The following is a 27581-nucleotide window of genomic DNA, read 5'->3' as shown; positions in this document are numbered from 1 at the left end:
TGGTATTGCTTAGCAATAAGCACTTTTTTCTTTTTCTAGGAAAATACTGAAAAAGGCTTAGCCTCTCTTTATCTCTCTATCTCTCTATACAACCTTAAGAGACTTATTAAATGTTTATGCTTAACTCCTGAAAGTCTAAAAATGTCTTTGAATTAGAACATACTATCTTGCAAGTTTTTAATCCATAAAGTGACCTAGTGCCTTAGGCTATTACAAATATTATAGTTACATTTTTAACCATCAAGTTGCACAATTCAATGAGTGTCCAAGGCATACGACAGTGTACCCGTCACAGACATAGCTCATCTGGAGACCCATTTCAATCACAGAAGGGTTGGAAAGGACCTCTGGAACCCATCTAGTCCAACCACCCTGCTAAAGAAGGCTCACATAGAGCAGGTGGCACAGGACCACATCCATGCAGTTTTTGTTGTTCAGTCCCAGGAGAGAAGTGCAGCAAGGAGGAGGCATATCCCCACATTTTGCAGAGTTGGATCCCAACTCTGCAGCTCCAGGACCCTGAAGAAACCAAAAGGCCCTGATGAAGAATATTATGGGAAGCATTGACCTAGTTCCTCTACAGCACCACAGCTTGTCTATAGGGCAGAGGAGTGGGAGATGCTGCTCAAAGGGAGAGCTGACCCCTGCCCCAGCCCCTTAGGAATTTTCTCTTATTTAAAATCTGTTTAACTTTTTATAAGCAAGTTTTAACAGAAGATAGCATTTATAAAGCCTATTTCAGCAAATGGCAAGTGACCCTCATGGACACATTGTTATAAATCTCTGCATTTGAAAAAGAAGTCTATCTGAGAACAGATTCTGGTTTGTTTCCTCAGAAAAAAAAAATAAAAATCTTCAGTTCGCTAAGAGCCCAGGGTGCTGGGGATAGCCCAAGCAGAGAGATGAGTGCAGCACATTTTGTGTGACACGACATCATGACATCACATGTGACACTCTTACAAGGTACATATTCTGTGTCCCTGTACTTCATCTAACCCCGGATATAATACTGGGCTCTCTTTTCAGCCAGACCCTTTCAGCTCTCTCCAACAACTTATACCCAGCTCTGGTACCTCTGAATACATTCAAACCCCAGTCAAGTACGCAATTGCTGTGTGTCTGTGATATGAATTATGACAGGGCTTGGCTCATCCCCTGAGCCATGGATGGCACAAAGGTTTCTTATGCTGCTGGTCTACTGAATTTATGCCAGCATATGCAAGTGCTGACACTAAAAATGGCAGTTAGTCACTTTCTCTTGACTTCAGCTGCCCATCTGTCCTTTCACACCTCTCTTAGCCAGGTCACCTGGGGCAAAGCAAATGTTTGTGCGTCAGAACAAATGGCTGGGGACAGCAGGAAGGCAACAGAATCAGTTTAGCCAACAGTGATGTCAACACATTGGAGTGGCTACAAGTTCAGTGTCACCTCTGTCCCTGTGTTGCTGCATTATGCTGAGCAGAGCCCAGGTGTGGCTCAGAGTCAGGGATATAAATGATGTGATGTTTGTACAATAGCAGGTTCCCAATGCCAAGCCCTGTGCACAGAGAGGTGGACAAGTCCAGGCTTCTGAAAATTGGCCACAAGTTCATGCAAAGTCACTGTAACCAGAAGGTGTAGGGCCACAGATGGCATGTCATGGGGAAATAATGTTGACTGTATGTATTTTTGCTGCCATTCACTTACTAAGAGTGATAAAACAAACCCTGGGTTTTTTCTAAATCATCCATTTTTACAGAGGAACTTCTTGATTTTGGGGCATGCTACAGCTTTCTTGATCCCTAGGAGTAGGGCAGTCAAACACAGAAGATACAGGAGATTACTATAGCAGAAAATACATTGTAGCTTTCACTGGAAAATTATTTTCAGGCAGGTGTTTTGAAGCACTCTCTTAGGATATGTATATGAGAAATGCCAAAGCAAATATTTAGAAGCAAAGTTCTTTTGTTGAACATCCAGAAATGACACTGTAAAGCAAGAGCCATGTGAGCTCCAGATTTACATATCTGCATCCTAAAAGACAAGCAAGGAGCACAACCCTCAGATATTCCTTACATTAAAATAAAAGGCCTAAAATAATCTTAATAAGATGCTTTAGTATAGTTAATTTAAAAAAAAAAAAAAGTGAAATGTGCAAGCCAATTTTTCCTTTTCTTTTTTCAAGTATACATAATTTTCCTTTAGAAGTGTATATTCTTACCTTCTAGCTGACCCTGATCCTGAAATCTTGTGTTGCCTGAAAACACTGCAGCTAAGCTGCTTCTGGTACCTCAGTTCCTGTGTGAACACAGTCCCACATTCCTCCCTCCATGCCTGTCCACAGCAAACACACATATTTGTGTACCCTCTCCTATTGCAAAAGTTAGCAAAAACATGAGAATTTAAACTCTGAAGATGAAATTAAAAGTAAGGTTCTCAGTGTGTACAGCAGAACTAAAACTCATAATATTCAGGTGAAGGGTGGGTTGAAGCCTGTGCAGAACAAAAATGTTACAGAGTAAATAAAGTTACAGTAATTCTTAAGAGCCAAATTTTATCTAAACTCTCTTCACAGATTTGCATGAACCTAGACCCTGCATTTCCAGGTGCAACTGTGTGACAACCCATGTATGTCAGCCAGCATCTGATCATGCATGTCATCACAAAGCTTGCACATGGAGATGTGATGCCAACATTTGCAGCCCAAAATTTGGAGAAGTTAAGAATTTGGCCTTTTTTTGTCATCCTGTATGATGTAAACCACAATGTTCAGTGTTGAACTGTTCAACCACTACTTCTTGCTTTGGTATACATAGTTACAGAGTCAACTTGTGCTCCACTGTGTCTCCTAAATGGATGTTATGGACAAATTTTTCAGAAATGCTTTAGCCTGAAAGGAAAATAAGGAAAATGCATGCCTTCTTTGATGAAGGCAAGTTTTGAAAGGAGAGGCTGGAAAATATGCATTTGAAGTGCAGAAAATGAAAACCAGTTGCTAAAAGATTGTTTCTGATTTGCTACTCAGAGCCAAATCTTGCTGCCTTCACTCCTGTGTTAATTCCTTAATCCATATGCACCTTCAGTGACTCTCGTGGGAGAGCTCTAAGTCCTCTTTCCTGTTGCAGTAGTGGAGTCTGGCCATTAGGTGATGACGTCTGTAAAATATTTACTTGGGTAGTATTAAATTGACAGAATATGAACCATGATCTAGCACTTTGTTTACCGGCTCCATATTCATGTTTACAAAATGATGATTTCTGAGGCTCACGCTTTTTATGTTTCCTGTATGAAAAGGGCAGCCAGTGTACAGATCTTTGTTATGTTTACCAGCGTTTCTGAATAGATTTTTTTTATAGTACATGGTTTTATGAAGTGTAATATTTTTATAGCAGAATGATGATCTTTGGACTTTCTATATTGTTACCTACAATTGTTTGCAAACAAGCTCTTTGCTCCCTTTTTTCTGTGCACTGTATCCCATGTTGCTGCTGCTAATGTTGCTGGCCTCAGCTGCTGCTGCCCCACCATGACGTGGGCTGACGGTATTGTGAAACTGTGCAAACTAACTTCAAAGAGCTGTGATTGTGCTGAAGGGCTGGCTGCATGCTGGGTTCCTCCTGGCAGGAGGGATGGGGAGCTGTACCCTACCAAGGCAAGAGTTTACTGTGGATGACCCCCAAGGAGAAGCCTCAGTGCTCATCTTTGTCTGTACTTTGCCATTTTGGTTTGGCATGCCCATCCTTTCCTTTCTTTATAAAGAAATAAAAAGAAAAGAAAAACAAAAATTATTCTGCTTGTTTTTTGCACAATTCCTTTCCAGTCCCCAAGCACTGGCCATGTTTGAATGCTATGTGTTGGTCACATTAAAAGCCTACAGTTACCTGTTCAAATTGTACCTGGAACTGTTATCTCGGTGTAGCCTGAATACTCAAATGTCTGTTTTGGGAAGCAACAAGTAAACCTTTAATGCCCATCATTCACACAGTTCACCCACTAGACAAATAAAAGATTTCAGTGCCAGACAAATGAGTGCTTTCATACAAGCTTTCTCAGTACGAATTTCCCATGCCCCCTTGAGATGTTCCAAGGTACCATTCCTCTAGAAGCTGCCGGTCTTTGGCAAGAAGTCTGCACAGCTTTTTCTGTTTTCTGGACTTACTAGTGACCACAAAAGCAAAATCAACCCCTCCTACCTAGAGGAATTGGTTTTGCTTCCTTGGCATTACATCTGAGTCTGCACACAGTTACACTGGCATTCACATCTAGATTGTCATCAGACCTGGCAGCATCACAAAGGTCTGGCTCAGCTTCCTTGCAGGAACAGCATGTGGTACCAGAAATGGAGAAACAGCATATGATTTAGGTCCAAGCAAGCATAACCGAGCAAACTTGGACTTCAAGAATGTTGTTCATAGGATTTCTGCTCTGACTATAGGCAGTCTCATGCCTCTTTTCTCCTGCCAGCTGCTCCTGTCTTACTCCCACTTCTGTCCTTCCTTTATTTTCTCTGTTCATGAAAGAAACTCCTCATGCTCCTTTATCACTGGGACATGCAAGTCCCTCCCCATCCTCTTCCTCTGCACCTCAGCATCTACCATGAGCTATTCCACCTTTCTCTTACCATGTTTGTGCCCCACAGGTCCATCTCGTGGGTTTATAGCCTTTTCTGGTAGGAAGGCAAATAAATCTGGTACACCTATCTTTATAAGCCCAGCAGTTTAAAAAGGAGACTTCTCTGGAGAACCACAATCATTCACAAGAACATCCAAATAGGAAAACTGAAGAGAAAAAAAAAATAAAAAATCCAGGATTTCTCTTCCATTGCCACTTTTAATTCTTCTTGTAATATGACCATGACCAGGAATGAGCCAAGTTCATTCACTATTGGACACATATTAACTTTTCAGAGGACCTGGTTAAGAAGCCATGGGTCATGGCAGGCCCTCAGCAGGCAGATGATAGTCTATCCTTCCAATGCTAGAAAATTAATAAATGAGATATCTGAGAGGAAGGCTTTCCAGAATATACTCAAATGCGTAATCAAGACACAACCCTTTTAGGAAACTTCCATTGGCAACCACCTTAAACCTCTGCATTTAATGAGAAAGTAACCATGCTTTTTTCCCCCCTTCAAACATTTGTTTGAAATTATTAAAAAAACCAAAACAGTAGCCAACAATTCCCCTCCTACTTGTTCATTATTCTGAATTTTGCTCTTTAGTCAACATTCATTTCTTTCTTGTATCTTTCCCCTCCTTTATCCCATCCTAGTTCACTTCACGCTCTTTTTACATCCCACAACAATATACCATGGGAATTGTCCTGAGGCTCAGAAAATCCTGTTGTATGCCTGAATAGCATCATCTTCAAGGGTAGCACAGCTGCTGGCTGAACACCACAGGCAGGACAAATAAGAGGCAGTTGCAATAACAATTAACATCTGAAGATCATAAGAAGCAAAGATTTTGCATTAAAAGCTGTGAAGGAGAGCTGAAGACAAGGATTTTAGGCTATGTCCAGCTTTTCAGGTTACTCACAGATAATTTCAGTGCATTGTCTCTAAAGGTGCCATACTCCAGCTGTCTGGAGACAAGATGGTAAAAAAGGATTATCTGACCATTCATCTAGATGGACAGGAGCTCTTTGATTTTTTTTCTAAACAACCAAAGCTGGCCTGAGATCAATTCCATTTTTTGTTGAGGAAATTAGTTTATTAAGAGGCTGGTGACTCACCATCTGTGGTAAGCCTGTTTTGGCTTGGCACACTCCTGCCTAATTGATTCTTCCTGTCCTTCAGGGTCTGTGGTCACTGGTAAAAACAGCTGCAGCTGCAAAGCCTAACTCTTTCCCTACTGTAGAATTTTGCGGCTTCAATTTTAATGATAGTCTCCTTGCTAAGGCATGCAAAGGAAGACTAGTGATTTCCAGTGCATTTACCCAGACCTTCTAATTGTAATGTTGTTGTCTGGGCTCTTGCCTCTGTTGTAAATTCTGTTATACTCAGCTATTTGCTTTACTCATCCATTTATTTATTTCACCTGTTGGTACTGAAACAATTTACCCTTCAGGAACATCAGCTGTTAAAATGAAGGCTTAAACACAGAGAACAGAAAGAGCTTTAGAGAAGCTACAAGGGTGATCCATCAGCTTTAAGAAACTCTTTTGGCAGTGCTGATATTTTTGCTGTCTGGTCTCATTTCAACCACCGGTCTGCTGCCATCAGAATTGATTAGGAAGTATATGTTAAAGGTAAGAAAATGTCATGAAAACTCCACCATTCAGTCCTCAAGTGTCATTTTTTAAATGCCACCAACTAATATACCTTCAATATATTTAAATGGTCTAGAGTTCAGATGCAGGGGCAGAAAAAACCCCAAAATGCCTGCCATGGAGATTATTAAAGACTCTTATCTGTTCAGCTTAGCTTGGAGATGGCTGAGAGGTGACTAGATTATTGTCTACAAGAATTTTCACATGGAGAGGAATCAAAAGTTCCAGAAGGAGAGAGAGAGAGACAGACCAGAGCACAAAACCAGACAAATTTCTGGGTGAAAATTTCATGCAGCTGTAGAATGGAAATAAGGTAACTGTTGTTTCCAAAGTGAGGGTGCTATGTTCCATTGGAATAAATATTCATTGGAATAAAACAAAAAAAGGAGAAGAGTGGTTTGTCATTCCCTTTGTATCACTTTTAGTAGTGTCCCTTAGCAGACAGAAGGTTAGTACAGAAGCAAGTGGATGACTTCAATAGCCTGCAGTAACCTGGAAATCTATTTTAAATGCTTGTGAGGGTCTCTTTGGGCCTCAGATATGACACGCACTCGTATCACCTTACCACAAGCAGTTGGCACTGAATGAGTAGATTAAGATTTATGGATGAACTCCAAAGATTAATTCAAAGATTTTAAAGCCACAACCAGCTGGAACAATCAGCATTCTCTGTTTAAAATCTGCATCTTTGCTACAGTGCATGTGGATAATATTTGCTGTCTTTTGACAATGTAGAATATCGCTCTGAAATTTTGTGATGTTTATGACTACCTACAGTGTTAATTTAGAACAACCTGTTCCCCACAGTTGATACAATATGGTTTAAAACCTGTAACAAGACCAGGCAAATGGTATTCTCTAAACATAGTAAAAGACTCTGTCTTAAAATCCAAATAAATTATTATAGCATCTATAGTGCACTAATCCTATGAACCACAGGAGGGCCTTACAGAAGTAGATGTCAAACATGAGTGAAACGTTTGAGGAAGAGAAGAGATAAATAAGGCTTTAATTTCAAATGAGATCTTGAATTATAATTAAACTTTTAAAAGAAAGTGAAAATAAGACCACAAAATCTTGAATTTTTACAATACCAAGGCCTGGAGCTAAGTGGCAACTTGTAAACTGACCAGCTTTATACAGCTTCCGAGTATCTATGATGTACACTGAGAAAGAGAGAATACAAAATTCTAATCACAGCAACAGATAATTCTTATTATCAAATACGAATTATAACTGCAGTTCCTAATAATACATAGTGACTGTTAAAGAAGGTGCTTCTCCAGGGAAGACACTACCCCACTCCTCAGCTTCAAGACGGTGAATATTAGTAATTCCCAGAACTATTTTCGGTAAACCTAAACACTAAGGATTACATCTAGTGAGACTTTTTCCGGCTCTGTGACAAACACTGCTGTAGCAGCCTCCTCGAGGAATGATGTGGCAGAAATTTGTGCAGAGCAGCCACTCAGTATGGAAGTGCTGCATAGCAACCCCCATCAGGGCACCCTCCTGCAGAGTGACAGTCCCTCTTTTAGTCCAAAGAGCATTAAATAAGCCTACACTGCTGGAAGCTTGCATCATGCACCCGGGAGGTTGTTGTGTGGGCCTGACCAACACCAGCCTAAGGAAGGAGCTGACGGGGTTCCCTACCCTGATCTGCACATACTGGGATCACAGGCTTTCCATGTGATGCAGAGATGATGCTCCCACTGCTTCCTCCTGAGCTTTCAGAGAAAAGAAGGAACTGCATTCAGCAGGTTATGAAAATGTACTTCTGCACAGCCTTCAAAAGGGACAATCTGAGCAAGAAGGCAGCACCAAAGTCACAGAGGAGGGTCACAGTAAGGGCATTGATCTATTCCATGTATTCTTGGTTTGATTTTGTTGAACTTCCTGCTGTGTGTGAAAGGTTTGGCTTCCACTCTGCAAGGGCTAATACTCTGTCTGTGTGCAGGGCAGACACTACTGTCCAACCCAGGTGTCAAGGATCAGTAACTTTTGGTATTTGGTGTGAAAGACAAGATAGCTCTTGTAAAAAGCAAGATAGCTTTTGTGAACTGAAGCTGTAGCATCACCAGCTAACATTAATGTTTATTGGAAAGATCAATACCCACATAAGGATGAGTTCAGACATCTGTGGGACACAACATTTCAAATCTTTCTAATAAGAAAAGATCTCTACATAGTTTGGAGGCTGTCTATAACCACCCAATTCAATTTGACACGTGCACATTTGGGTACAGGAGTAAAATGCATCCATTCTTCTATAAGTATACTCACTTGAATTTTTATTTTTTTTCATGTGTTAGGGCTTGTGCAAACCTAAATGACTGTGCTGAGTCCTGAATGACTTTGTAGAAGTCCACTATGACCTATTGTTTATTTCACTTTGATCCCAGTAGCTTTGGAAAGGACTTTAGCATGTTTACCTTCAAGTTACTCATCATGTATGGATGCCAGTGGTTTGTTTATACACTGTAGCCTACTGAAATTTCCCCCTTTTCTTTTAGTCAAGGAAATAGGCCAAAGGTGATTTCAGGGTGCCTGTTTGGATATGCATCACCAATTTAGAGACCTTTGGCTTCCTTTAGTAAGTCAGGGACATCGTAGATATCATCTTGCCCTCACATTTCTCCAGTGAGCAAGAGAAATGTCAGTCCATCAAGAGCAAAACTGACTTTACCAAAACTGACAATACTCTAATTAGACTGAAGTGAGCCCTGGTGTAATCGTGCATTTCTGTCTCAAACACGACAATCTACTTTGTTTGTTTTGGTTTTTTTCCTAGAATAACTCTGCCAATATTTATGTTCAGTTTTCCAGTAGCAGTAGTTTATGTAGTTGTTCTTTAACTGGGGAATGGATGAAAGAGGACAAAAGCACAGAATTGTACTTTTCTATCAGGAATGATCCCCTGCTGTTCGCTATCCTCCAGCCTCACTTAGGTTGTTTAGATTAAGGAGAGTGAAAATTCCAGGAAACAGCATACTGTAAGTTAATTTATTAGTAGTGAACCATGCCAGAAACCTATATTTTTATCACTTTCTACTAAATTTATACTGTATACAGCCTAATAAAGACCCATGATTAAAATGACTGTCATTATTTACCCCTCTCTCTCAGCTTTGACACCTCAATTTCTGCCATCAGTCAGAACCCTGACTCTATCTTTTTTCCTTTTAATAATGGGATGTTTGTATTGGTTAAAGCACTTTAAGAAGGACATACATATCTTGGGAGAAAATCAATGACAAAGTTTCTTCATAAAGCACAAGTGTTTCATCACACACTTTCCTAGGCAGCAATGGAGGAAGCAAATCTCCTTCCAACCTTACTCAAGAAGTCTGTCACATTGAGAACCCTTCCTCAGAAGCTGGAAACAGTTTTTAAAAACAGAATATAAAAGTATTTTTTCACTGGGTTTTTTTGTGGGCTTTTTTTTTTTTTTCCCACTCCTGTTGGATTCATCACCAAGGCAGGTTTTCCAGGATGAGGAAATCAACTCTGCTTTGTAGCCCAGTTTGACACCTGCTACGAGCTACAGCCTGCTTTGAGAACATCACCAGCCCTCCCATTCTGCTCCTCTGGACATGATAATTACAGCAATGAAGTGGTTATATGTCATTTAACTTTAACAGAAGTTGCCCCAGCTGAGTGAAGGAGGTGAATTTTCAAGGTAATTTTACAAGAAAAGGTCTCTCTTACCTCAGGTGACCTGATTTAGGAGTATAAAGTGCACCTGACTGAAAAAGCAGCCCTCATCCCTTCCTTCCCAAACACAATTGCTTCAGGGATACCAGTAATGCAGTGGTGTGGTACTAGAAATAGCAATTTGGTGCTTCTGCACACAGGGAAGTGGGCACATGACTATTAAAAATGGCCATTTATTGTAAAAACTTCTCTACTTAAGAGAATTTTATACATTAAAAAACAAAGACACTTTTAAAGGTCCATTTATTGAATAGTAACCAATATACCCATGTAGCCCAGTACCTGTACCCACATTACCAATGGCAAGTATATACAACTTGTGAATAAACCCATTAATCAGATATTTACTCATGTTTAAAACCTGATTTCTTCTAAACAATGCTAGTAATATACCTTTATGTTAAAAATTAGAATCTAAAATTATCTAATTTGAAGCAATATTATATAGAAGTAAACTGCAAGATGAACTTCAGCCCAGAAAATGCCTTTAAAATACTTAGTATCAGTCTTCATGACAGTAAACCACACATCAATATAGCCACCCCATTACACACGTTTCAGCAGGAAGTTGCTTTATGCAATTTCAGTTTCAATTTTGTCTGTCTCTTTTACCATGCTGACTAATTGAGGACTGAAAAATTGAAGTCTCATCATATGAAGGCCTCATCCTCCAGCTGCCTTAAGTTTCTGCTGCACTGCATATATGCTATGCATGCAGGGGGCTCCTCTACAGCTGGTTGACTTCCAGGAAAAAAATATCCCAGGAGAAAACTTGCCCTTAAGAACAGCTGTAGTGTAAGTTTAAGCAGGGGAAATACAGTTTGGGGGTTTTTTTGTTTGTTTCAGATTAGTTTGTGGTTTTTCCCACCCCTCACCCAAGGTTTGGAGCTGGCAGTGAGCCCAGCAGTGAGGAGCTGCCCCACCCTCAGCAGCGGCCTCCAGCCCTCCGGGCTGCTTCTCAGGCACCGAGGAAAAGAACAGTCTTGCTACAACCCCAGCTTCTCTCTGCCAGACTGTTGTATCCCGCTTCCCCTTGTCTATACAATTTTGGACATGATAGCTTTTCACAGCACAGGACTAGCTGTGTCCTATGCACGTGTGATATAGACCAGAGCCTAGAGCTTGCATGGTTTCTACCTACAGAGTTTATAATAACAGGAATAACTATGCTAATAAAAGCTTCAAGTATTCAGCCCCACCCACCTTTAATCTAATCATGACAGACAGGCCTTTTTGCATGTAAGACAGGGGAAAGCAGTGGTAATTGCAACAACTGCCTGAAATGCTGTTGTCCTCTATGCTGACAAAATACTTTCATTTTTTGTTGTTATAGGTAGCACCTTTGCTTTACTGCTGTCCAGCTGTTGCTTGGCTTGTCTACAATCCATTGTTAATCACAATAACTGCTAATTTGCCAATATTTATGTCTTGGTAATCAAAATTTTTTTTCTGATCCATTCTGCATCTTTTTTACTTTTGACTTCTTGACTCCATCCATTGCAATGCCCACATCATAGCATTCTTTCGGGCATTCACAGAGGAGTCTTTTTCTAGTAGTTTTGTAAGACCAGTGCATTATTTGCAGGGCCTCAGCTGGAAATATATTTTATTTTGCTGTTTGATCCTGCTCCAGATCCTACCAGAACTGCGTATGATAAAATGCCTCTAGCTCCATAATGTGCTAATTTATCCTAATTTATTAGGTTTTACACAGAAACTGTGGATCTCTCAAATGATACATGCTGATTTTGTGCCATAGTGTGCTCCACCGTCAGTCACAGTAAGAAATGTTATCTCTAGAAGCTGCAGCTATATTTTTCAGCACAAAGTACTTCTGGATTTCAGAAAGTGTTTTTTAAAAAGAGGTATATTATATCTTCTTGGGTTATCTAGTTTTTACGTATTTATTTCAGTTTTCTTTAGACTAATACTGAAGTCATATTTCTACTAGGATACCTTTGCAAATATGTCAGCACTGAGCATGCATTTTACAGATGTTATTCATTATTTCTGTAACACAGAATCCCTTCTTAGCATTCTCAGGTGTTCAGTCTACTTAGTTACTGCTGTGCACTCCACATGGAATAAAACTGCTCAAGCTTCATGCTAGCATGTAGGGATAATCAAGCTGTGTTCTCACTTTTCTCAGTCTGAGATTGCGACTGATTAAATGTCATAGAGGCTCTAGCCAATCTCGTCTACCTACCATGGGATTTCTGCCCACTTTAATGAACAAGTATCTCCTTACAAGGTCTAGGAAGACTGTCCACACAGTGTATCTTCATATTTTTCTGCAACTTTAGAGTTGCCACAGCAGGGAAATATTAACTCCTTCAGTCCTGAAGTCACAGTTTCTTCAAGAACTTGTTTAATCATTGCTCCCTTGTCTGTCAAGCAACATTCCAAATAATGTTTTATTGCAATTCTTTTCACAAATGGGAAGGGGCACCACTCTTTTTCCCCAAAGATATTTGTTAAGAATTGTATTGGATACATCCTTTAGCACTGATTTTATTGTCAAGCTTAACTACTGTATAGAATTAGTAGATTGCTCAGTCCACTACTGCCAGGCAGGTGGAACACCACCATGCATGTGCCTGCAAAGGCATGTCAAGAGGAAGACAGGAGATGCCTGAAAATGAGAAGTATTGCAGGCTGCTTTACTCAGAAGCTGGATCTGAATCCACTGAGGTCAAGAAGTACTAATTTCTGAGGTGCAGCTCTGGGATGACAACAGAAAGCACTGTATGTCCCCTGCAGCTAGGACAACTGTCCCTGCCACCCCCACACCCAGAAATGGGGAATAGGATATGGAGACTCCCTTCTGAGGGAGACACAGAATTCACTGGCTGAACAGACCAATCATCGAACAGCTCACCTCCGCAGACGGCAAAATTAAAGATACTACCAAATATTATTAAAGCTTATCCAGCCCTGGCTACCTTATGTATGTATGTGTCCTTGTGGGCAAAAACACCAGCCCTGGGTGCACAGGCACTGAAGACTTGTGAAGCCAACAATGAGGATACAGGAATGCTCTCCCCTGTCCCCTCAGCCACAGACAGAGAGTGCAGATGTGTGCTGGCAGCAAGGGATGAGGAGCTGCAGGTCTACTATCTACAGAAAGCCTCTGTTGTTAGAGTCACCCATGCAGAGTAACTGATGCACAGCCATAGAGACCATCGGCTAAAAGCCCAGAAGGGAACTCAGGCACATCAGCTTTCAAATCCAGTGAGGACAAGTCGTAGCCTAATGACCAACAGTCACAAAAGTCAGTGAGTTTCAAATGCAGTGACCTGGCCAAAGGCTGAGGGAAAATAAGGAGAATAACTGACAGCTAAATAAACTTCAGAAGTATCTCCTTGCAAAGGTCAGAAGTACAGAGCTAACAAGAAACAAAAGAAAGCAATGAGAATGTCACAAAGAAATTCCAGGAAATGGCAGGCAGAGTATTTGTGAAGATAATCCAAGGGATAAAAGATTGCAGGACCTGTCTGTTTGAAAACCAAACCAGCTACAATTACTTGTTCTGATTAGAAGAAACACAGGAGCCATCCTCTGACATACGTGGCTTGTCATATTCACAAGCACATAATGACCTCAAAATTAAAAGAGAACAAGTAAATAGCCAAAAGGACATAGGAGTAGATGAAAATACAGAAATGGTGTCAGCTTGCAGATAACAGAATCTGAAATTAGCTATGAAATAGCTCAATCAGAAATTGAGCTATGAAATCAGTTTCAACTATCATGGGACACAAAAGACAGTTAAAGGAGTTTGATAAATTAGAAAATAAAATGAGACAAAGGAAGTCATTAAATAATGCAGAAAGAGTCCATGACAAATAAATAATAACCCAACATAATAACCAAAAATATTTATGAATTTAGCATAAAAAAAAAAATAGGAAGAGGCATAGTTCAGACTAGGAAATAACAGGTGGAATATATTTTATAAAAAAAAAATGTGGCAAAACCTAATGCAACTTCCTCTGAAATCCACCATGCCCTCCCAGAAGCGATTTGAAATGATCAGTTTGAGATGATCAGTGATTTTTCTCCAGGTCATGGAAGGACAGGGCAGTCCCACACTGGAGAAGAGCACATGTCTGAAGAGGAGTTCAGAAAAACCCAGCAAATTATAAATCAAATGGCCTAATTTTGACATTAAACAACAACAAAAAAACAACAGCAAAAACACCACAAAGAACAACCTGCTTCAATAATTTATTAAACTACCAGTTAATGTTCACTCAAGAAACAACTCGCTCAAAAGTACACCTAACATGGACTTCTCAAGAGCAACTCATGTTAAATTCTAATGTTAATGTTAAATGCTAATTTCTCTATTGAACAGGCTAAAGGGGGTAAAAGAAAAGCTATAGATACATTAAGGGGAACTTTTGTATGTTTTTTAATATCCTTACAAAAAGACTAAAAGACATGTGCAAATAAAAGCACTATAGATATATATAGAACAAAAGCAAACTTCAAATCCTTGCTAGCTGGTTTTGTTGTGTAACTGGTAGAGCCTGTCGTGTGGGACTACTTTCTTCTGGACATGTTTCAGGTTAATAATTTTTCCATTAACTACTTTGAAAACAAATTTTTAAAAAGTGATATACTCTCAAAACTGGAGAAAAGTACTGCACTGCAGGTAAGGCTTTGAGTGAGACATGATGACCCTTGGTTATAATGCATTAAGAAAGCTAAACACAAATGGAGTAGGCAAAAGGTAAAAAAAATGCAATAGGCACAGACTGTGGGAAAAGGCTAAAAGAACTTGTTTACTCCAGGAAGAAAGACTAAAGAGCAATGCCCCCCAATGCAGACAGATTCTTGTTTTGCTCCCTACATGGAGTTAAGACAAAAAAAAATTACAAATTTTCAGTAAAGGAGAATAAGACTACATTTTTAACCTCATTATATAAGGCTAAAAATTAGTTCTATAACTGTAGCTGCAATATTAATGTCTGAGCCTGGCCATCTAGGATATGTGGAATCCTACTACATGAGGATTTTGTTTGAACATGCCAGACTGATTTCCATAGATCTACCTTGTGTCAGTGCATGTCCAATCAACTAGAAGGAATGATTCCTTGAGATCTCGTTCAGACTCACATCGCTGCTTTTAAATAGGAGTCTAAGTAGTCCACAGAAATATGCTGGGCTACAATTTGGCTTTTCACAATGCTATATGCCAAAGGGATTAAAATTCTTCCACTCACACAGCAAAGCGAGGTGTTGTTGTGGGGTGTCATATCATATGCTGAATATATATATAGAAGGAGAGGTTACCCAATGCTTTTCCTCAAACCTGCTGCTCTCCAAGCAATGAGGGAAGAAGTGTGGAGCTTTTTTGTTGGGACTTTTTTGTACAGTTTTTGAGCATTTGGGGTTTGGTGTGTGTTTTGTGGGGTTTTGTGGCTTTTTTTTAGGTTGTTTTTTTTTTTTTTTTGTCTGTTTTGTTGGTTTTGGTTTTTTTTAACCCAAGACCCTGCAGGGAAGAGGAAAAAAGAAGGAAACAAAGCAGCCACGGCATGCAGGGTTTCTTGCAGGGCATAGCTGTGCCTCAGGCTGCACTCCCAGCCCAGCTTGGGAGCTTAAAAACTGAGACTGCAAGTCTTTGGAAAGCACGGGAGATAAACATCCATTTTCACTATCTCTAGTGCACTGAGCAAAGATACAAGTATTTGTTTGTACGGCCCTAATTTTCTAGAGATAGTGCTAGCAGGGTTAGAGCTTATCTTCCCTCCTACGTAAGTAACCTCTGCTCAGGTATGAAATAGAAAGTGCTGGTGAGAGATGACAGACCATTCCAACTAAAATTACTGAAGTACTTGTCACAGAATCACAGGATAGCTGGGGTTGGAAGGGACCTCTGGAGATCATTTAGTCCAGCTGCCTTGCCAAGGCAGGGTGACCCAGAGCAGGTGACACAGGGAAGCGTCCAGGTGGGTTTGGAATGCTTCCAGACAGGAAAACTCCACGTCCTCCCAGCTCAATCTATCCCGGAGCGCTGCCACTCTCACCATGTCACGGGACCCCTCACACCGCCCCTCTCACGCCGCACTCGCGCTACCGGGGGCGGAGCCAAGGCCCCGCGAGGGGCGGCGCGCACCAATGGGGAGCCACCTGCCGCGGCCCCGCAGCCAATCGCGGCCCGCGGAGCCGCCGCGCGACGCTTCCCCGCGTGCTGGGGGAACGCCGGCGGCTCGGCCCACGGCGACCCCTCCTCGCCGCGCTTTGCGACGCTCTCCCCCACCTCCTCCTGCAGCGTTGCTTTACGGCCCCCTGCCTCTCCCCCTGCCCGTGACCGTCTCCCCGGGCCGGGCGCGCGGGGGGCGGGGCCGCCGCGGCCAATGGGCGGCGAGAGCGCCGCGGTGACGGGGCGGGGCGGAGGGGCGCGAGCGCTGCCGTAAAGCGGGCGGCGGGCGGTGCGCGAAGCAGTTGTCACCGGCGGCGGCGGCGGTGTCGCGGCGTGAGGCAGCCGGGCCAGGCGGGCACTCCCTACAGCTCTGCCGCCGAGACGCCATGGCGGCGGCGCTGGGCCGCAAGGCCGTGGACTATTTGCGCAGCAAAGAGTTCAGGGACTACCTGATGAGGTGAGTGTGGCGCGGGGGGGCGTCATTGCCCAGCCCACCGCCCTGCCCGGGCTGCCGGGTGGGCGGCAGGGACCAGGATCTGGTCCCCGAGCCCCTTAGACGCCCGCAGCCTCGGGGCGCCCGGCACGGGGTCGGACGGTTGGCATCGGTTGATCGCTGACGATCGCGCCCTCGCCGGCGGCTGGGCGGGGGGGAGAAGGCAGCGAGGAGCCGGCCCGGAGGGGACGTGGTCCAGTCGTTCTCCTTGTGTCACCCGTCGTCACCTGGGCCCGCAGGGGCTGTCACTGTCCCGCCCCGGCCCGAGCAAACCGGCTTTGACCTTGAAGTGACGCGGCGCGCTTTGAAGCTGCCGCGGCAGCTGCGCCCCTCCGTGACCTTCCCGTCCCGGCTGTGACAGCCGCGAGTGCCGCCCCGCCGCGGGCAGGGGCTCGCTGCGGCACGGAGGTGACAGCGGGCACGGGAACCCGGCACCACGGGAGTCTGACCGCTGCCTGCCACAAGGGCAGAAAGAGCTCTCTTCTGCCTTGAGCAGAAGCGAGTTGGATCATGGATGCAGTCGGGAGATCGGTTATTTGAAACTCTGAGTATATGTAAGTAGGTATCTCTTTCAAGAGGCTTGTTAGAGCCCCGCTGACGTGTGAGTGTAGCTTAAGTCACCTCCCAGACAGCTCAGTGCTTGTGTCAGTCGTTGTCTTGAGTGCTGTGGTAAGGGATATGGCACTCTGGACTGGAACTACAAGATTGCCTTAAAGAACAGTTTTGGCATACTTAAATCTTGTTGAACCACTGTGCAGGAACAGTCTCGTGTTGGCACGCTGAAGTTTCTCTGGGTGGTAGGCTGTTTGACAAGCTAAACAAATAAAAATGGTCTCTTCTAATAAAGGTGGTTGAGCAACGTTTCACTATAGCTGCTGCTTGTTATTTTACCTACATCTATTGCAAGTGGTGCTTGATGTTGAGCAAGCATGTAGGAGGACATCTGTTTATCTACAAAAAGTAGTCTTGCTTAAAGTAGCAGGAGTTGGCGTAAGGCTGCGTGGACAAGGGATCATAATATAAAGGCTCAGTAAAGCCTTAAACTTCAGGAGGGTAGACTCAGATTAGCTATTAGAAAGAAATGCTTTACTGTGAGGATGGTGAGGCACTGGACAGTTTTCCCAACTTGTTTGGTATTCACAAAATTAAAATCCACAGAAACAGTGGGACAAAAATATGAGAAAGAAGATAAGCTATCTTGAAGCAAAACAAAAAGTCCAGAGCAGGCTTCTGTGATTCTTTTTCAAAGAATTGAGAATGCCAGGTAAACTTGATAAATGCATATTAGTATTAACATTTAGTTAATTGTAACAGGATTCATGTGAAGCATGTAAATGGTCATTAAACCAGTAATCTGCTTCCTAATTAGAAAAAACAAACATCCAGATGAGATAACAGCTGCTTCCTAATGTCACCGCAGTTACTGGAAGTATCTCTATCCTCACCCAGGACTGAGAAGTTTTGTTTTTTTTTAAAAAAAACTTTCAGATGTATTTCATCTGGCCTTCAAACAAGCTGTATATGTGACTGTATTGCAGTAAAAAGAGCATTCGATGGGTTTCTACCATTATGGATGGAATTACTTTGCCTTGCTATAGACAAAAATACCTGTTTAATTTGTACTCCTGTTACTGGGTGTGTCATAAAGAGCTAAAGTCAGTTGCTCTGTCTGCCCTGGCCTGTCAACATTGTTTCTTGCTCACACATATCACAAGGAGATAGGTGTCTAAGTTATTGGCTTTTTGTTGAGTTTAAAATTTAAATAGCTGTCAGTAAAAGACTTGTCTGTCTTCTTCATATACGAAAAGGAGAGTTATCTCTGCATTTCTTCCTGAAGGTGATTTCTTCCCCAGACTATGGGACTCTACCCTGAAAATAATCCTTTCTTTGCTCATGAAGCAAAACTGTCCTTAAAGCTCTGAAACTGTAGCATCTGTTACAAAAATCATCATCTGATCACTGCAAGGAATCAAGGCTTTATAGACAGGAAACTTGTTTGTTGGAATTAATGAATTCAGGTATTGTTTGGGATACCAGTGATAGTCTTTAGATTACCCTCAATAGAATAGCTGAAGTTACGAAAAGTTGTAGATTAAGTGCTCCATTATTATGGCTTGGGGAAATCAAAACTTGCAGACATCTATTGGAATAAATAGCTTTGATTTCAATTTCATAAGCTGCAAACATGAAAGCAAGTGCAATGAATGCATGCTGCATTGCTCAGGTGAATATATCTGGCATTAGAACTGCGTTATGGGATAGATTTTGGATCTTGCACGAAGAAACTGGAGACTGTCATTAAAAATTAATTGTTCTGCTCATTTCACATCTGGATTTTCTCTAGTGGTGATTAATAGGCATTTGATTTACTATAAATCATATAAATACAAATTTACCCTGTGTCTTAATGCTTCAAAATGAACACAGTAAGAATGTAAGCTGTAGAAAGACTTTTCCTGCTTCTTATAAAATGCAGCAGTAATGTTAATTTAAAACTAGCTGATTAGCATATTAAAGCCTGGTAGCTCTATGTATTGTGAACCTGAAGTTGCATTTTTTTTCTCAAGATTCTAAAAATGGCAGCTCTCATATAATCGTATTCTCTAAGCCACTGATAGTAGGCACCTGCATCCTTTTGCTTCCTACCCCAATGATTTAAAACATCTAATAAAACAGCTTCCTTCCTCTTAAATGAGATAAGACATCATTCTAGACAAGCTGTCATTTTCTTGTGGTAGAAGCCTAAATTGTTTTCATCATAATAAATTCCAAGGAATCCAGAAATCTTCTGGTAACAGAAAAATAAGCATGGACATTGCAGTGTGCTGCTGGGACACTTCTGGAATGTCGCTTCCTGATGACTCAACACTGATGCAGATGTAGGGACTCTGTTAACATGGAGGGCTTTGGAATGGACACAGTTCATTCCCTGGAAAGCCTGAGCACTTAAAATGATGTGACCTCTCTAGGAACTTCCTTTTAATTTAAACTAACTTCAGAGGAGTTAGCATTGGTAACAGAACTAAAATTAGCTGATCTTCAATTCTCTTTAGTAAGTCCTTAAACATAAGGACATAAGAACTTTAAAATAAAAATTCCTCTGTGATGTGTGCTGGAAAATGAAGGACACAGCACGTGCTTGTCTTGGGTGCTCTGAGAACTGAACAATCTTCCCTTTTGCAGAAGGGCATCCCACTTAGTGGATGGCAGTATGGGGAAAACACATAGTGACAGTTCACCTATATTTGCAAAACGGTGTCTGGCCTATTAATATTCTTATTGCCAGAAGGAGGAAAATTGCCAGAATGAGGAAAATATGTGCAGAAATTTTAGAAAACTAAATCTTTCCCATTATAGCCTTTTTGGAATGAACTTAGCACTGATACAAAGTATTGAACGACCCTGGGTTCTACTTGTCATGTCTAGACATTTATACAGAAAACTTACACTTGGAAACTGAGTGAGTAAATACAACAGTTGTTGTCCACAATACTGAAAACATTAATACATTCGTTTTCTTTTACATTAGCTTTTCTAATGTACTAATGTTAGAAAACATTAGCTTTCTTTGACAAGGGTCTGAATTTAGTTCTTGAAGTTCTTAGAAACTACTAATTTGGAATGGAGTCACTTCAGAAATAGATACTTGCACATGATGCAGTATCCTCACTACTGGATGTGGTGCATTTGTTGCAACTGTCTTGGCTCCAGAGCTTTGGGGCTGGATGCCTGTTTCCTGGAAGAGTCAATGTGCCCTTGGTTTGCCCTCTTCTCTAAGTGTTCTGTTTCCATGTGATTGTAAGGACAACCTTAGTCAGAGCTGCCTACTCTGTTAAAGTAGTATCTGTTTGATTTTATTTTAGGCTTTCACTTCTCTAGAAACAACTTACACTTTAAAAATTGAGGCTGACTTCTGTTGACACATAAATGTGATGCCAGAAGACACATCTGAACTTGTTTGGTTAAGGTTTTATTAAAAAAAAAAGTTTATATTTGTCTTGTGAACTTCAGTCAACTGTTGCTGCAGATCAGTTAAAGAGAAAACAAAAAACAAGTGGTTAGTCTAGTCAAGGGCATCCAAGCTAAGCACCTTGAGCCAGCTCTTAGTGAAGACTCCCTGAAATGTACATCCTTTGTGATTTCCTAAGTAGACCTGACTGTTCCCTTACATAGCTATTTATGAAATGGTGATCTAAGAACATGAAAATCAGTGTGAGGGAAGTGATAGTTACCAAGTGTTCTGCAACTCAGAGCAGTTCTCTAGGCTTTTCTGTTAGCCTACCTATTTGTCATAAGAAATGCCTTCTTGTAAGTCATAATTTAGAGCTAAGTCTTATCAAGTATCTGTGTTAGAAAGAAAGTGTTGAAAAGTTGGTAAACTTTTGTTACAAAAGCTTCATAACAATCTTAAATGTATGCTGTAGTCTATCTTTTGTGCGTAGATCATTAAGTTATTTTACATAAACTGGTACCTAGATGATCACTGAAATGAACCCCATACGTGACTGAGGTGTAATTGCATAGATCACTGAGAATGTGTTATAGCTCATGTTTGGTACAGCCAGAGTTGGCCCAAACTTAGTGACAGGAAGATATCTGGCAGTCTTTGGCTTGACCTACTTACAGAGGTACACAGATCATTACAAGCAACTTCAAAGCTTTCACTGAAGAACTATAGCTGTTTAGCTTTGTCATGACAAAGCTTGATGTCTTTTGGCATCCTTTAAATTAGTTGGGTGGGATCTTGGGTGCTCTGAAGGGTTGAATGTTTTCCACGGACCATAATGGGATTTTATGTAGCTGGGAAAAAGAGCAGCAAATACTTTTCTCTTCTGGAAAATGAGATAATTTTTTTTAGCACTAGTACATTATTCAAAGTTAATGCCATGACAGCTTCCTGACCGCTACCTATTTTCTATTTGTGGTACACTTTTGTCTATGTAGATTATGAAAGAAACTAATATGGATTTTTGTTTTTTTTCTTTCATGTGCTTTTTGAATGGAAAACAATGATGGTGCGCTTGAACAGTACGGTAAGAAAAGGGAGGGGATTTCTGGTTTCATGTCCTTCTGAACTTCAGTAACTTGCTGTGTTTTTTCCTTCAGAGCTGTTATGACTTTGCATCTGAAAGGCATACTGCAAACCTCCCGGAGTGATGTGCTAGGAATATTTAATTGCAAGTCTGAGGTTAAGGTGACCAAGTGTTAGCTCCTTCAGAATGCCTTACATTAAAGGGGCTTTGTTTTTTCCATACTCCTTTGCTAAGGAGATCAGAAGAGTTTGAAACCCATTCTTCTACATAACAGCAGTACTGTTAGATAACCAGATTACCTGGCTTATCTCTAATGGCCTTCAGGCCAGACAATAAATGTACAAAATAACTCAAACTACACACTTCTGTCCTAGACCCTTTCAGTTTGCCCCTGAAACTCCAAGTGGGAATTTTTATGCCTGTTGTAGTGTGAATCATAATGTTATGGAAGATTTGCTCTTCTACGTAGACAAAAGACAAACTCACAGGTATATTTTAGTTCTTTTGAGACTCCAAAAAGCTTCCTGCCTGGAGGCAATTAATGCCTGATAGCCATCTCAAGGTTCCAAATAAAACTCTTTGTCAGTAGAGAAAAGCTACTGCTGCAGTACTGTTGTTTACTGGTGATTCTTCAGCTTGCACAGCCTGGATTTGAGTGGTCCATAATCTATGGTGTATTATTTGGTTATATTCTAACAGGAATTGATTAAGTAAAAATGTCAAGATGATTTAATTTACTTTTCAAAACAGAAGTTTTCACTCAAATTCTTAAAAGCTGTAAATATTTCATAGATTCAAAAAAGAGCTTATTTTTCATAAGCTACAGTTGTTCATGAGACCCCTGAAATGGCTATAAAACCATCACCAAGTACAGGTAGTTTCTCTCCACTTGAAGTTTGCTTTGTTGTGGTGGTACAGTGTAAATACCATATTGTCATGCAACTCACCTCAGTTATGCTCTGTCACCTTTGATGTGCTTGAGAGGCTTTAACCATTACAGATATCAATTTTCCTATCACTAGAAACATAGCAAAAATAAAAAAAATATATAATAAAATTTTAAAAAATTAAAAATACAGCTTTTATTCTCTTCAGAATACTGAAATCTGAATTTGCAGAAATACTGTATTTTGCATATTGCACTGAAGTTGAACTATCAAAATGGTGCATGTAACTTAAACTCACTTTTTTCTATTTATGTTGCTTCTATTGCAACTGCAGGAAGCAAGTGTGGCTTTTAGTATGACTGTAGTGTTACAAGTAAGACTGGCAAGATTATCTTAGAATTAAAATTGCAAGAAATTTAAATACCCCCGAAGAATTCCAAATCATTAAACATGCTACATTTGAAGTGTCAAAAGAATGACTATAGCTGGTATCTGCCAGCTATAAAAAGCTTATTCTTGCAAGGTGCTTATCTTTTGTTGTATCTGGCTAAGTTACTTTTGAGAATGAATTTCTACTTAGAAGAAGCTGAGACAAATACTGTGTGCATCTTCTGTACTAAGAGTTCTGGTGAAGCCTTGTTGCTCATAACAGTAGTGGAAATTGAATTTATGACACAATTTTTCTCAGTTTAGAGTCTTTTACATAATAGCCCTCAAAATAAACTTGTCAATTTTTTCTGATTTGATCCTTTCAATTTCTTGTCTCTGTTTTCTCTTTCTGTGTACACACCTGTTGCTAACTGCTCTCCTCTGATGTTTGTTGAATTGCTGAGTTTTAAGTAATCACCAAGTTGTTTCAGATGAAGCTCAGGGTAACTGTTTGCCTTGTTGGTCCTGCTATTTCAAAACAAGGGTGTAAGAACTCATAAGAAGATGCTTGCTGAGCTTTTCTTCATCCTCAGCATAAAATGAAAACAGCTTCAGTTCTTCACTTCAAGTCCTTACGTTTTCCTTATATTTTTGAGGAGTCTTACTTGAAAGAGGGAAATGCTAATTCTCTGCTCAGAAGTGAGCTGTAAATCTGAAGTGTTTGACAATGACAATCAGATGCTTAATGACTGCTGAGCTATCATTACACGAAATCCTATTTCAATGGCTTTAGGTAGTTCCTCTCCAGTCTGAAAGAAGATCTAGAGTAGGTTCCTTTATCTTTCTTTCTGAAGAGTAGATTCCACTAAAAGAAAGGTTTATTTTTTTCTCTCTTACACCAGAAATAGTCTCTGGCTTTTCATGGGATTTTACCCTTAACCCTGCCTTCTAGTCTTGTGTGGCTAAGAAAAAACTATAAAAATGCTGCAGTAGATTTTTGTTTTTAACTTTATTTTTGTTTTCCTGCTTCACAGCACTTTTGGGGGCCAGTTGCCAACTGGGGTCTTCCTGTTGCCGCTTTTAATGACATGAAGAAATCACCAGAAATTATTAGTGGCCGAATGACATTTGGTAAGACCTGAGACAAACTTGTTGTTAGGAAACTGACTCCAGAACACAGTTCCTGTCTTTTAAGCAATGCTGTATTATTAGTTGTCTGCAAGCTTGTGATTAAAGCAGATGTGGATATCAAATATCTTCTTGCATAACTTCAGAGGCCATTTAAATTGAGGTACTGCAGGGCTCTTTCTTTGAAAGCTTTCCATTGATTTGGGAGGGGAGAGTGAGGCAGCTCTTGACCCTTAGCAGTTTTCAAGACCATACTGTCTCCTGAAGTATAACTCTTGTTAACTTACACTATGTTCAAAACACACACACTTGTTGAAAATGTATCTTTTTACTCAATTTTATTCTTTATACAAAGAACAATGATCTTTTGTGGTTAGTGTGAGATTTAAATATTTATCAACACTGACAAAGTGAAGAAGTGGCAATAATTGGTCAGCAGGGTGCAAGAAGCAGCAAAGAAGACTTTAACTCCTTGCATTGATGAGATGAGACTGTTGTGACTCTTAATGAGAATTTTTTTTTAAATGATAAATTCTTTTTAAATGCATAAGTGATATTTTTTCCACCTCTATTTGGAACAAGTATAGTTTTTGCCTAGATGTCTGTCTCTGTCCAAATTCTTTTCTAGGATTAGAAATCTTGTGGTTTTAATTTATTTGCTTAACTTTGGCATTATGTCTCTTCCTTAATTCACTTAATAATTAATAATAATTAATTCTGAGTAATTCTTCTTCCCACAAGTAAAACACCTTCGGCTTAAGAAATTTTATAGCCTCATTATCATTAGGCTCTGCTTAGAGTAATTCAGTCCCTTAATCAGCTTCCCTGAGACAGAAGACTGGTTTAGTTTCCAGTACAGCGAAACTGTTTTGCAAATGGTGTTTTAGCAGCAGCTACCCAGCTCAGCAATGCTGAGACACCTTTTTAAATGTTTGCAGGTGTGTATTTATAGTTTGGTGTGTGTATAGAACCTGGGAGATGAAAAAAGAATATTTGTACTTTTAAAAAGGTTGTTTTCCTTGAACAATTAATTTACCAAAGTTTTTTTTTTCTTTAAGCCTGTCAGAACTTTACAAAAGTAGGAAATTCTTGGGTTCTAATTTCCTGTATTTAAATTTAATTATGGTAGGAAAGTAGATCAAAATAGTTTCTCATCTTTTGGAAAAGCAGGTAACAAAGCTTAATGTTTATGAATGTTCATGATTTCCTGAACATTGAAAGCTCCTGATCTTAAAGTCCATTTTAAAATGTTCCCAGAAAGAACTGTATTTAAGTGATTAGCATCTTTAAAAATACTTTGTCTTAGAAATTGTCACAATAATAGTATAGGACAGACTATGTCTCATTGAGATAAACTCTTACTTTCTGGCAGAGATAATTTAGATAACAAACTAAAAAGATTTCAATTGCATCACAGGATAATATATGAATAAAATCAATTTTTATGGAAAGCTGCAGCCATGTATATTTTCTTGTGTAGCAGAAATGAGCGCTGTTTTGTGTTTTCTTGCATTGGATCCTCAAAGTGGACATTTTTATAGGGCTGTTGGAAAACTCAAAAGCAGCAATAAATCTGCCTGTCATTACATTTTACTAGCAGGAAAATTATGATTCAACAAAACGCAGATATTTCTTAACAAGATGTGTCATCTTTTGCAGCACTGTGTTGTTACTCCTTGACTTTCATGAGATTTGCCTACAAAGTGCAGCCAAGAAACTGGCTTCTTTTTGCATGCCACTTCACTAATGAAGTTGCACAACTTATTCAAGGAGGACGACTGATCAAATACAGGCAAGTCATGTTTTCAAATCATAAACTGATGGCTTCTGGAATATTCTGTTAGTGATTTTTAACTGTGGTGCAAAGCTCTGCATGGTTTCTGAACTTGTTTAACTTCATTACTTTTTGCAAATCTGTTAACAAGCTTGTTTTCAGTAGGTAGAACTTTCTATTTTGCACCTCCTTTAAACCTTCGGAGGTCTGCACATAGAAAGGGCAGGAAACCCTTATAGTTATGAGAGAGTGTAGACAGGGCCTTCAGCAGCTTCTGGCAATTTTGGGGGTTATTTTGTGAAGTCTGTTGGTTTGTCTGCACATGTCCATTTTGGTAACTAATTCCTAAAATGGAAACATCCATAAAAGTATGAAGGAGTTTTATGTCAGAAAGAGAAGTCACACAAAACCTGTCAGAGCTGCCCATTCTGTACATGAGGTAGAGCCAACTGAGTGTGCCTGAGGAACAGACTGCAATCAGTCTTACACCCACATTGCATAGCAAGCAGTGTGGATGCTGCCCGAGTCAGGGTTGTGGATTTTCTCTCTTCTGCCCCAAGAAATTACTGTGGAGCAATAGAGTATGAAACCTACTGAACTATAAAGTCAAAAATGAGACTGCAAAACTGCAAGTGGACTTGTCTCTGCATAAATTACTGACCAATGTCCTTCATTCATAAAGTTATACTGTAAGTTCAGAGTTTTTTAATAGCAATTGTATTTCAATATTCACTCTTAAAAAAGCTGTTTTTCTTTTGGCAGGCTGGAGAAAAAGAACTAAATATATTACTTGAAATAAGCCAGGGAATGTATTCATCCTGAATGACAACCAAGAGAAGACATGCCATCTACAGTCTCTGTGACAATTACAGTGGGGATGAAACAGAAACACCCATTATCAATATGACCCCACCAAGAATTCTTCTATTTTTTTTATCTTGCCTTTTAAAAAGTACTATTCAGCAATGTAAACCATTACATTTGAAGTCTTGCTGCCTTACTGATCTTTAATAACTACCCTTTTAATAAAAAGTTAGCCACCCAAATAACAAGCAATATTTGAAAACCAACTTTTTTATCTAACATTCTACAAAAGTGGCCCATGATGGTTTAACAAAAGTCATTTTAAAATCAACATGAACAGAGGTCAGTAAACAGAACTGTAGGTGGTATCATTGTTTATGTATTAACATACTCTTAAAAGCCATTTAACTTGAGTGCATTCATTCCTGTTCTATCTTTTTAACTTAAGCAGTGGCTTGCTGATCTACAAGAACAAATGTGTAGGTAGGCAGCCTGGAAGTGAGCAGCCATCCCTCCCTCTTCCCTCACTGCATGCCTTGTCTCGGTAAAGAGACTTCATTAACGTCCATTTTTATGTCGCACACCATTTAAAGAAGGCTTGGAAAAACAAAAGCATAGCACTGAATGAAGGAAGGCAACAAAGCCTGATACTCTTCTTTTAGAAGTTCGAAGTGGATTTTATTTTTTTCCTTCTGTTTGAGTTATTCTAGATGTATGTAATTCTTGCACAGGCCAAAACTAAACTTGTTTGGAGTCCAAGATCTGAAAGACACAAAATGCCTTTCAGTAGTTTTTGACTTCATTGGGAGAGTGTTTTTCCTGCATGATCTGCCTGAAAGTTACATTGCTATAAAGATAAAATTGACAAAGAATGTGAAAATATGTGCTGCAGATTTTTTTTTCAGTGCAGTGTTTTTGAACAATAAATGTGTTCCAAATGGCAATAAAACTCTTGAACACTTGGAAAAATTTTGTTTCTGAT

The 27581-nt window shown here is 40.1% G+C and overlaps 1 protein-coding gene across 1 annotated transcript; it reads left to right on the top strand.

Annotated features, from left to right (window-relative positions):
* Nucleotides 1–16384: 16384 nt before the first annotated feature.
* Nucleotides 16385–27568, top strand: MPC1 (mitochondrial pyruvate carrier 1). Its single transcript, XM_015622610.1, has 5 exons — nt 16385–16568; nt 21634–21637; nt 23928–24024; nt 25681–25813; nt 26558–27568. The coding sequence occupies exons 1-5, from the start codon at nt 16498–16500 to the stop codon at nt 26574–26576; spliced, it is 324 nt and encodes a 107-aa protein (XP_015478096.1). The 5' UTR covers nt 16385–16497; the 3' UTR covers nt 26577–27568.
* Nucleotides 27569–27581: the final 13 nt, after the last annotated feature.

This window comes from Parus major, chromosome 3 (genome assembly GCF_001522545.3).
Source record: "Parus major isolate Abel chromosome 3, Parus_major1.1, whole genome shotgun sequence".
Lineage (NCBI taxonomy): Eukaryota > Metazoa > Chordata > Aves > Passeriformes > Paridae > Parus > Parus major.
Note: the sequence above shows the minus strand (reverse complement) of the source record. Positions and strands in the feature narration are given on the sequence as shown.